Source organism: Olea europaea, chromosome 11, assembly GCF_002742605.1.
Source record: "Olea europaea var. sylvestris chromosome 11, O_europaea_v1, whole genome shotgun sequence".
Lineage (NCBI taxonomy): Eukaryota > Viridiplantae > Streptophyta > Magnoliopsida > Lamiales > Oleaceae > Olea > Olea europaea.
This window is the reverse complement of record NC_036247.1, coordinates 34,147,062-34,158,274: the sequence shown is the minus strand read 5'-3', so window position 1 is coordinate 34,158,274 and position 11,213 is coordinate 34,147,062. Positions and strand designations below refer to the sequence as shown.

Genomic DNA, 11,213 nt, shown 5'->3' with positions numbered 1-11,213 from the left:
ATGAATTTTAATATAATGGGGGCCAAACAAGACTTAATTGATGCAGGAAAAATGGAAAAATGAAAAGAATATTTAAAAGCAAGACTTTTGTTTCCAAAATGTCTCACTCGCTTGTAGAAATAATTTTTATCCACTACAAGAAATAAATAATAAAATAATAAAAAAAGATAATATTAATAATTTTTAATATGCTCATACACAAGGAAATTTAATCAATGCTCACTGAACTTTAGAATACATTACTACTTGCTCATCAAACATTATAATATAACTCATTGTTCATCCAACTATCTAGTTTCTTACCCTTTCATCACCCAACTGATCTCCCTCATCCTAGACTAACGGAATGTGCCACATGGAGGGGGAAATCCCACGTGGCACATAAATCAGACATGAAATAAAAAAAATAAATAAATAAATAAAAATCTCAACCGAAAATTAGAAACCCTGCCAACATGGATTTACAGGCGAAATCCCAACTCTGCCTCCCTTACATTTTCCACCAAATGATCAACCAAAAACCACAAAATGACAATAATCTAATGTGTTGCTTCCACAAATTTCTCATTGTTCTTCTTGACTCCCGTGAAGAACTTGTACACCCGAAAGAAAAGCAAACCTCAACCAGATAAGGAGACATTCACGAAGTGTTCTTCCTTCCTCTTGGATGGACTCATGGGGTTTTTCTAGAAATCAACCTTAGGTGGTCCATGATGATCAGCGACGCCAATGAGGCCACGGCGGGGAATCATCGAGGCAGATCGAGCGAAGGTTGCAGCCAACGAAGTAGCCATGGCTTTGTGCTTTTTCTTTCCAAGATCGAACGGGTGTCAAACAGCAATTCCAGCTTTCATTTTCTTGCCAAAATGTACCCATGAACAAAGTGTCCCAAATCGAAACCCAAATTCGCCCCCAAATCTGCTGCACTTACTAGGTTGTATCCAAGGTCCAAGAACTGGAGGAAGAAGATGAAGGTCCGGGAGTGGCTTTCTACACTTTTGGCCCATTTCATGTGTGATGTGCCACATTGGTAGATTCCGTTAGTTTAAAGTGACGAAAATCAGATGAGTGATCAACGAGTAGGCAATTTGATAGATAGTGAGCAATGAGTAATGTTTAGCGAGCAAGTAGTAATGTAATATAAAGTTCAATGAGCATTCATTAAATTTACTCCTCATAAACACTTGTCAAACATATACTAACAAAGTAATATGTAGTAATTTTGGAGCAGATATAAAGAAAATGATTAGGTAGTAATAGTTGACAAAGTTGTAATTGTCACAACATTTATACTTGACATTATGAAAGAACAACTATTTAATCTCTTTAATTCACAAGATTAATTATGCTTTACTTGAGTCTAAAGTCTACAAGAGTTGTTATTATATCTTATGTTTCTTAAGTTTAATATTTTTTTTGAAAACGATGAACACAAACAAATTCACTAGGTCTTAACCTCCTTGGGTAATTTTTTTTTTTTTTTTTCTCTGAAGTAGATTTGGTTAATAGATTTGTAAAGTAGATAAATAGCATATGAGATTATGAAAACTTGTACTCATTTTTAAGAATCTGCTTAATTGGCAAGATTACAGTAGGTAAACAAGAAACCACCAACCCTTCCACCGCCCGCGGATTGCTACTTTATTATCTAGAATTGAAAAAAGAAATCAATAAAGAGAAGTATTTTCAAGCTTTTAAGCTGTAATAACTTGAGAACCACTTACCCCACGTCAACGAAAACCCCACACAAACAGTGGTACTGTAACAAGGCCAATGGTGTATTCAGAGCTTTACAGAACAAACTGATCTTTACTTCCTTACAAAGAGTAGAAACCTAAATCATTTTCCAGCCATAGAATTAAATTGGTTTGTGGGTTCTGTTTGTTTCCGAGTTCTTGAAAATGGGTTCGTCAGATCGGTTGTTTTCCAGGCAGAGAACTGTTCATCAAATTCTTGGAGGAGGACTTGGTAAGTCACCATCAGAAATGCTCGTTTCACAATCCGTTCACATTAGTAATAATAAATTCAATTCTGAGGCTGTAGTGTTGTAACAGCTGCAGATTTGATGCTATGGAGGCGAAAGAATCTGACAGCAGGAATTTTAGTGGTGACTTTGGCTGCTTGGGTGGTGTTTGAGATATCTGGTTATACACTGCTTTCATTATCCTCAAGTGTGCTCTTGCTTCTCTTCACAGTTCTTTTCCTTTGGGCAAAATCAGCAGCAATTTTGAACAGGTTACATATGTTTCCGGATTCATTTTCCTATTTAAACATGTTTTGATGCTGATTGACAATATAGTTTATAGATTGTGCGTACACTTTTCTCCTCGACCGCGAGCTTTGAAGTGTATCTTGTTCTCTCTAAGTTCTAGCTACAATTCCAGGCATGCTCAAATTTTTTGAAAGAAAAAAGAATTGCATGCTCAGATTACTACAGTTGAACTGGAATAACCTGGACAAGAACAATTTGCCAAAGAAAATCTCCTCAAATAAAGGACAGAATATAGACAAATACAGATCTAAGCATGACAAAGTTCTAACTATTAGAGAGGGGATACATTTTTCATTATTTAGTTTTCGACAAACTGTTGTTCTGCTTGTTTGATTATTCAGTAAATGATTTGAAGCAGACCTTCTCCACCTATACCACACTTGCATATCTCAGAAGAAGTCACAAATGAAGCAGCAACGCTCATTCGCTATCACGTAAATGCCTTGCTATCTGTTTTTGAGGATATTGCACTTGGTCGGGACTCAGAAATGTTCATAAAAGTGGCTCTAAGTCTTCTGCTGATATCTGTAATCGGGAGTGTCACTGATTTTCTCACATTGGGCTACACCAGTAAGTTTCATGGTCTCGTGATTTCAATTTAAGATTATCAAAGCCCTCTATATCATGTTTTATATGCAATATTAGATCACATAGGATGGTACAAGTTTTTATACATGTAATGTTTCTTAAATTTCTCTTGTTCTAGGCAAATATGCAATTCCCTTTTCATTAGCCATTTTCTTCCCTGTATTATGGCAGGCCTGTTTATTGTTCTTACAGTTCCGGCACTTTATGAAAGATATGAAGATTGTATTGATACATATGCGCTTAAGAGCTACAGAAAGCTGCAACTGTTTTACATAAGATTTGATGCAGTGTGTATCAGCAAGGTTCGGAAATGGATTTTGGAGGCAAAGAAATTTAACTAACGATGCATTTGCTTTGTTTCCACATTCTTTTCTTTTTGGCTCACACATTTTCTTGGCCGTGTTTGTCAATTTTGTAAAAACAATATCTTCAATTTGTGTTTGTCCCATAGAAGGTGAAAACAAGACACATTATCTCTCTCGACTACATCAACTATCAATAGATTCTTTATTTCATAATTAAGAACAAAAAAATCGAAGAGAAGGAACAGATTCAATCAAGATAGTCTCATTTCGGAAATGGGATTTCATGTGACTCGAAGGATCATCTGGATGAAATGATAGGTGGGTTCTCTCTTGTGTATTGAAACTAATATGTTCTCTCGTCCTCAACTGCAGGAAGAAACGAAGAGAGAGACCCATTATAGAGAGCAAAATAGGATTTTCCCCCAAACCCAGAGGGGAACGAATGAAAGCCAGATTTCAAATCCTGATGTCACATTACCTGCGATCTTACTTGTCAAATTCAAATAACATAACAACAACAATAATAATTTAATCTACTATATTAATTTTAAGCATATGGAGGGAGAGAACAGAAAAGTTCTTGTTCTGATATTAAAAAATCAAGGAAAATCAGATAAGTTTCTGTTTCCCTAAAATACATTCATTCCTCTAGCAAGTAAGCATTATTAATTGCAAAAAAAAAAAGGCAGCTGAAGATACATTATTTCAGCCATACGGCGTCTAACAGCTGCAGATTAATATAATGATGCGTTCAGAAAAGGCCTTGTGCTCTGTTCCTTCTGCTTTTATGATGACTCTATACTTCTAACAAACTTCTTAGCCTGCCTCAACATGTTTAATGTTGGTGAAAGAGCACGATAAAATCAAAAATTTTCTATTTTTGAAGGCAGGTTACAGCATATTCATACCTGCTCCAGCGTTAGAAACATTATCACATTCCAAGATCCTAGCCTTCCAAAGTTGGGAATAAAGCCTTTATAGAAGGCTAAAGGTCCCTGCATGGCAGATAACACGACAAAGTGTTCGTATGAACAAGATCAAGCGATTTTTTTCTTTTTTAGTCTATTTGTCATAAGATACCGGTAAATTGCAAAAGAAGCCTCTCCTGTTCAACAAGAACAATTCCGAAATACAGATTTGAGCATGCAGGAGAAAGAAAGAGGAGAGCCAAGAGAAAAAGTGGGAGAACAACACATATTGGTCATTTTAAAAAGTCAAAATGATATAAGAAAACATTAATATTAAAGAAAAAAAGATCAGTTTCAAACAAGTCGCAAGAGTAATAACTATTAACCAAGTTGGCTTTTAATAATACATTTTGCCTTGTTTGCAAATTATAGTTTGCAGCACCAAATTCTCAGGACTCGTTTGAATCCAAGATATCTTTCCAGATTCTAAACACACAAGTACTTGCTTGGCTTGACCAAATAGGGCAACCCCACTTCGAGTGGATGTTGGAAGAAAGAGTGCAGTTTAAGCAGGTTAGCATTGAGAAGCAATGAAAGGAACCAGAGAAAGAATTTAGGAATGCAGTCACCTGCACAGCCGTTTTTTCAGGCTGGCTATGAAGAGCAAACCTGATGACAAGTTAATGTGCCTACTTTTCTCTAATTGATCTCTGAATAATATCAGGAGGACATAATTGTTCCGAGGAAGACTTGAGGTTTATCCCCCTTAAAAGGGATTTTTTGGTTACATTTTGTACAACATACAGAAATTTATTCAAATTCTTGTACATAGGGAACATTGACAGGAAATGTTTAGAAGTAATTCTTCCATCTCACTCCAAGATATTTATGGTCACCAGAACATTAAGGGTGAAATTTCTACCAATTCCAGGCTAAAAAATTCCTTCAATTTGATCTGTATTTGTCTTAATTCTGCCCTTTATATCATTGGTTGGTTAATTGGTCACATTTTATTTATGAAATTTTTTAGTTGTTTAAATTTTGTACAAATTTCCACCTCAATATATTCAAAAATTCTAGCGAGGATCCCAAAAAGCTTCAGGAACCGTCACTCTGTTACTCTTGATCTGGCCCCCACGCCCATACACAGCTGATGACAAGCTTAGGTTACATAATCCTTCAAAAGAAAATGACAACCTGAATCATGGATTAAAAATAATAAAGCTGTGATTAAGAAAATAAACTTACATCATTCTTTAAAGTCTTGACGAAACAGTCAAGTGTACTTTTGTATGTGGAATCTCCCATCATCCTCGACTTGACCTGTGCGAGAGAATAATTTGAGTAAGATGACTACATGTGAGGCTACCAAGCTTCATTTCAGGAATTATATATCTTCGCCGAGTCATGCGAGAAATTTAGCAGCCTAGGTACTAAATCTCCATATACCGTCTCTTCCTTTTCATTCAAAGACACAAGAAAAAGAATCCACCAAAAAAATAAAATCTAAACATGTAAAAAAGCTGTGTACAAATAGGCTACCACATCAACTGGAGATCCTATGCAGACTGCAAAAAAACCAGCTCCCAAACCAGCTAAGAGATGGGTGAAAACATTGTCGCTGAAGCCAGGGATTTTCAGAATTGTCTGCTTGACAGTTATGGAGGTATAAGTGAAGAAGAAAATAGAAAATAATACATTCAAAAGATAAGAAAGTGGAAACGCGATGATGCACTTTACAGTGATTGGGCACCTGCTTTACTTGATCGTAACTAGCTAATTCAGCAGCATTTATGATAGCATTACGTGCAATGTTGGGGCCAAGTCCAGTCCACAAAGCTGTAACTCCTTCCTAAAGTTCCAAATAGTAACACGGAGTGAGGGAAAGAAGTTAATCCTTAAATGCTCATTTTCCCAAGAGGGAGGATGAAGAGGCAAGAGAACATTAAGAGATGCTACCTGTCTCATGATAGATGAATACGCATTTACTGCTCCAGAATACCGCCTTGGCACACCAGGTGGCAGTTTACCTTCAGCTTGAAGTCGCACTTTCACAAGATCGGTAGGATTAGCAATTGTAATAGCCACAGCACCTGTGTCATATAGAAGTGGCCAGTTACTATTGTGAAAGTATAAAGTTAACAGAAGAATGAAGATTAACACCATGTGTCTCTTAAATATTTAAGATCCTACACAAATCTTCTAAAATTTTGTGCTCGTACATAAATAAAAATTCAAAACATCATCGAGATGTTCTAACCAGTTGTGAGTGCAGCAAGTACTTTCTTTGATAACGGCACATCCCCAACGTGATCTTTGCCCACATAAAAGGTTTTAACCTGCCAACAAAGTAAAAAGTCACTTTATTAAACCCAATGAAGCAAAAAGAACAAGTATGCATTCGCTCACACAATTTCATGTAAAACATACAGGTTCATATAATCCAATCCTTAAACCTCCAAACAGGCATTGACGATGTAATCCTGGCACAATGCCCTTCCATAATGCAGATAAACCTTCTTCCCTCGCAATGGTGCCAACTGTACCCAACAATCCCCTATATTTTGGCAAAGATATCCCATCCCCGGCAACAGATTTCTTCTGCAACTGAAGCCTAACCTTGGCAGTATCCAATGGAATTGTACATATCTATTCATTATAAGCACTGCATAAGTTAGGTGGTACACAAAATATGAAAATTACACTCCTAATAGGATGACCATAATATGTACTTAAGGACAAAGTAAAATCAAACTATTCAGAAGGTGAAAAATTCAAATCAGATCAATCTACTCCTGTACTAAAATCAAACCAACATTATATGAAATTTCACCTACTCAATAGCAGATCATAATATAACGATTAAAAACATCAAATAGGCACAAATTTCATAGACATTAATTCAAGCACGAAAACAAGCAGCTGATCTGAAGCCAAACAAATTTTATATAGGCAGTTCAAAAACTGCTGATATGCAGATTGAAAAATCGACTGTACCTCGGCGAAGCAAGCAGCGAAAGCACTACTGACAAAAGTTCCAGCGAATGAAATATCCAGTTTGGCCTTGCCGTGATCCCCCATGAAAACAAAAACTGAAAGAAGCTAACGCAAAGGTCCTGCGTATACAGTAAGAGGAGGAGATTAAAACCGAAATGAGCAAGCTTTATAGAGAGGAGCTGAATGAGCGAATTTGTGCAAATGGGACGCGAAAAAGCAGCAACTAGTACGCAATCGCAATTTCTGCAAATACAATTGGGTCTGAATTCGCATTGTCAGTCCGTCGTCACCTTGGCACCATATTCGCTTATCTCATGTACCACTAGCTTTGGTCTGTGACTCTTTTCCTTTTTCAGTTACAATTCCGGGAGATTTTTATAAATGGCCTACTACTATTCATTTTTGGTAAAATGTCAATAATACCCTTAATGAAATAATTTATCATATATTGCACAAGATATCCTTAATTTATTGGGATAGTTTTAAATTCTTCATTATATATATTTTTTTAAAAATGAATGAATAAAAATTTTAAAAAATATTTTTCCCTCGTTTCAAAGTATAAAAATATAATATTTTGATATAAATCATCATCAAAGACTAGACGTGCTAATTAATGGAAGGTTAAAGATAAAAAAATCGATATAAAAGGGTTAAGAAAATAATTACTAGAATGAGCAAAGATTGAAGAGCTTAACTCAATTAAAATGTGGCATAACAAGTAAAAATTGTAGCGTCAGTATAACCACTATTTTTAACCACGTGTCATCTAAAATGAGGCTAATTACCTATCCTTTCAAAAAAAAAAAAATAATAATAATAATAATAAAAGATGATTTTTGTATGATCAATCATAATACATTTAAAGAATATAAATTGACATATCATCTATGTACTCATTCACACAAGAGTTTGTTTGAGCCACATTTTTTATTAAGATTGCATTTTAAAATAGTCGATTGATGAAAAATGTGTGGTTAAAAAAATGGAGTTTACGTGTAATATTATTTTATTGAATAATATGTGGTTGAAGAGAAGGGAAAGAAAAATTATTTTGAAAATATTGGGATCAAATAATGGCGTAGTTTCAATTTACTTATTTATTTTGAAATATTGTAATGATTAGTATATGCATATCACATTAACATCACATGCCTTGTTTGACAACCATTATTTTCAAACTTTTTTTTTCTACATACTCATTTTTAACTACACATTCACACAATAAAATATTTTGCACATAAATTCAAAATCTTTCCTTAATTTTTAATCACACATTCTTCTAAAAATTACTATTTAAAAATATATTCTCTCTTAAATAATGATTGTCAAACCAGGGCATAACGTGATTATTGTTTAATAATAAATTTTGAAGGGGTATATTATTTTAATAAACTAACTTATACTATTGCTTTTAACTAAATTTTACTTGAATGGTAAAAAAATACAGGCTTATATTTAACATTTTATTTTAGTTTCAAAATTTATAGATATGAAGGTTTATTAATGCGTTTGTTAATATTTAAATTATGTATATATATAATAGAAATAATTAATTAAAAACTTCAAATCATTTATTATCAAATTTTAGATTTAAATTTTCACTAGCATGCATGATTAGAATAGTGTTGGGTAAAGTCTATAGGTATTAATTAATTTATTAAAGGTAACAAAATAAATTGTAATTAATTGTGGAAAAAGTCATCTTTTAAGCATACCTGTCTCATTTAAATTGATATGTAGTTCAAAGGGTGGTCAATGGTGTATATGATTAGTGCAAGGGTATCAATATTCTGTGGTGTAAAACATGACAAATTGTTCATTGTTTTTAAAATTACCTTTTAAACTCATTTTAAATGATATTTCCTAGTTAAAAATAATATGTAACAATTTACAATAAATCGATTCATCATCTTTGTTTCGTGTTTGCTTTGTTAACCATTAAGATGAGCAGGTACGAAAATAAAGTATGAAACTCGAGCTGAATACATGAAAATTTTATTTAATTATAGAATCTAATCGCGTTATAAAAGACTATATGAAATCGGATTTATAACATTGCAAAATACTTTAATAAGGTATCTCACCTTGTATAAGAACTTAATCTAGAGAAGAACATATCTATATTAGATCTTTGAGATGGTAAATCAGCATTCATCTTGGTGTCCAAATGGTATTCCCGTCCATCGAAAGACCTCTCACCTTTGAATATCCTCGCTCCAATTCCTACATGCATCATAAACTTCTGTCATAGATTGCAAATTCAATAGCTTTGATTGAAGCAAACTTCACCAACTTGAATACATACTTATTTAAAGTATAGAGTTTTCATGTATGAGAAATTAAATTACATATTAGGCAAGCAATCATAAAGTAATCAGAAATCAAAGGGGTTTTACTCTTTTGACACGAAAATAAGATTTTCTCCAAGTCAGGAGGCATAGAAAGAAGTTTTTAAGTTAAAATTCGAAGATAAAGGTACTAATAAATTTTAAAAGAAAAAAAATGCCTGCATAAGACAGAGGATCGAGGTTACTAACATGTTCTCTAGCTCATTGTCTAAAATTGTGATACCCATATCTTAATAGGAAGAAGTGTGAAAGTACCAGTATCCTCGTAACATTGTCATTTTCCTCATTTAATAAACAAAAATCCTCAATTCTTTTACTCTTGTCTTGTTACAACACCTTTAAAGTTTTGAGTCTCGAACATGAAGAACTCCTTATTTTGTTAAGGAGCTACATGCCCATAATTATCTTGTCTCCTTAGATTGATTTCTCCAAGTTCTATCACTACTTGATCTCTACATAATGATTTTTGATTAATTTTTCTTCAAGAGGTAAAAAGGAAATGTGTTGTAAAGGCCTTGTTTCCTTGAGCGCAAATGAGAGAGAAATGAGGGGTACATGGAGGTGAATTTGAAAAGGGCGTTTGGATGAAGCTTCTGGGGGTAATTTGGACTAAATAAACCCCTTCTTATAAGTGCAAATTTACTTATGTAAAATAGTACGTAACTCAACCATGTTTGGCTTCTCTCTTCCTTATCCATAAGTATAAGTTGGTTTTAAAAAATAACTAATGTGTGTCGCATACATACATATTCATGTACATGCTCCCACACACAGCTATACCCACACCCACTTATCGCTAATTTGCTTAATCTACAGTATATTAAAAGTGTGGATTGAGGAGAAACTTTTAAATACCAATTTTACCCTTACATATTTAGTTATATGTCAATTCTACCATTATATAATTAATATAGTACAATTTAATATAATTTAACTTCATTTAATATCCATTTAAGTGTAATGCTATTAATTAAATTAAAAAATATTTTTTTAATTTATATAAATAATTATTTAAGGCCATCATTTGAATTCCTTAAACAATACTCATTTTTCAATTTCATGTTGAATAAATTGAATTAATGCTCTTAATAAATATCACTTATATTTTTAGCTAGATGCCAATTTTACCCTTGTATATTTAATATAATACCATTTAATATAATTTAACTTCATTTAATATTCATTTAGTGTAATAATTATTGTTCAAAAATTATTTTACGATCACATTTCAAAAATTTCATATGTCACAAATCAAAAATTTATAAGTCACAATTTATTTATCGATTACAAATCACAAATATTATAAGTCACAACTTATTATACAATCACAAATTATTAAATTATCGATCGCAAAATAACAATTTTTTAGATCACACATTATTTTTTTGTCACAATTTATATTTTTCATTGATAACGTATTGTTTAATGGTTACAGATTAACTAATTTAATGGTCAATTAAATAATATATGACCACCATCTCACTACCACCTCCAGCACCACCACCACCAGCGTCGTCGCCATAACCACCACCACCACCTCAAACGAATCACTCCATCGAAGAAAACACCACCACATCGCCGCACCAAATCCACCACCAGGAAAAAAAAATTATTCCAGTCATCGCCACGACCACAAATCGAGACCCAAAATTCCTAGATCTCCCATCATCAATAGCCACCTACACCACCTAGATTGTGACCGCCACCGTCAATGCCAACATTGTTTGTGACACCGCAATATCCAACACCTCCATCACCAGATCCACAACAAAAATCACCTCAAAATTCCAAC

General features: G+C 33.5%; 2 protein-coding genes across 4 annotated transcripts; one reads left to right on the top strand and one right to left on the bottom strand.

The window, feature by feature from the left end:
* Positions 1-1,647: 1,647 nt before the first annotated feature.
* Positions 1,648-3,378, top strand: LOC111404177 (reticulon-like protein B12). 2 transcript variants are annotated; one of them, XM_023032944.1, is made up of 4 exons: positions 1,648-1,968; positions 2,055-2,235; positions 2,631-2,842; positions 3,053-3,337. In XM_023032944.1, the coding sequence occupies exons 1-4, from the start codon at positions 1,902-1,904 to the stop codon at positions 3,199-3,201; spliced, it is 609 nt and encodes a 202-aa protein (XP_022888712.1). In that variant the 5' UTR covers positions 1,648-1,901; the 3' UTR covers positions 3,202-3,337. The 2 variants fall into 2 exon arrangements, with proteins under 2 accessions (XP_022888712.1, XP_022888711.1); XM_023032943.1 differs by having other exon boundaries at positions 1,665-1,968; positions 3,032-3,378.
* Positions 3,379-3,464: 86 nt separating this feature from the next.
* Positions 3,465-7,379, bottom strand: LOC111404176 (mitochondrial uncoupling protein 1-like). Of its 2 annotated transcripts, XM_023032942.1 has the most exons (10): positions 7,301-7,379; positions 7,071-7,189; positions 6,504-6,722; positions 6,334-6,412; positions 6,033-6,166; positions 5,827-5,925; positions 5,616-5,720; positions 5,322-5,396; positions 4,074-4,160; positions 3,465-3,986 (listed from the first exon to the last, which is right to left on the bottom strand). In XM_023032942.1, exons 2-10 carry the CDS (start codon positions 7,152-7,154, stop codon positions 3,951-3,953), a joined length of 918 nt encoding a protein of 305 aa, XP_022888710.1. In that variant the 5' UTR covers positions 7,155-7,189; positions 7,301-7,379; the 3' UTR covers positions 3,465-3,950. The 2 variants fall into 2 exon arrangements, with proteins under 2 accessions (XP_022888710.1, XP_022888709.1); XM_023032941.1 differs by having other exon boundaries at positions 7,071-7,370.
* Positions 7,380-11,213: the final 3,834 nt, after the last annotated feature.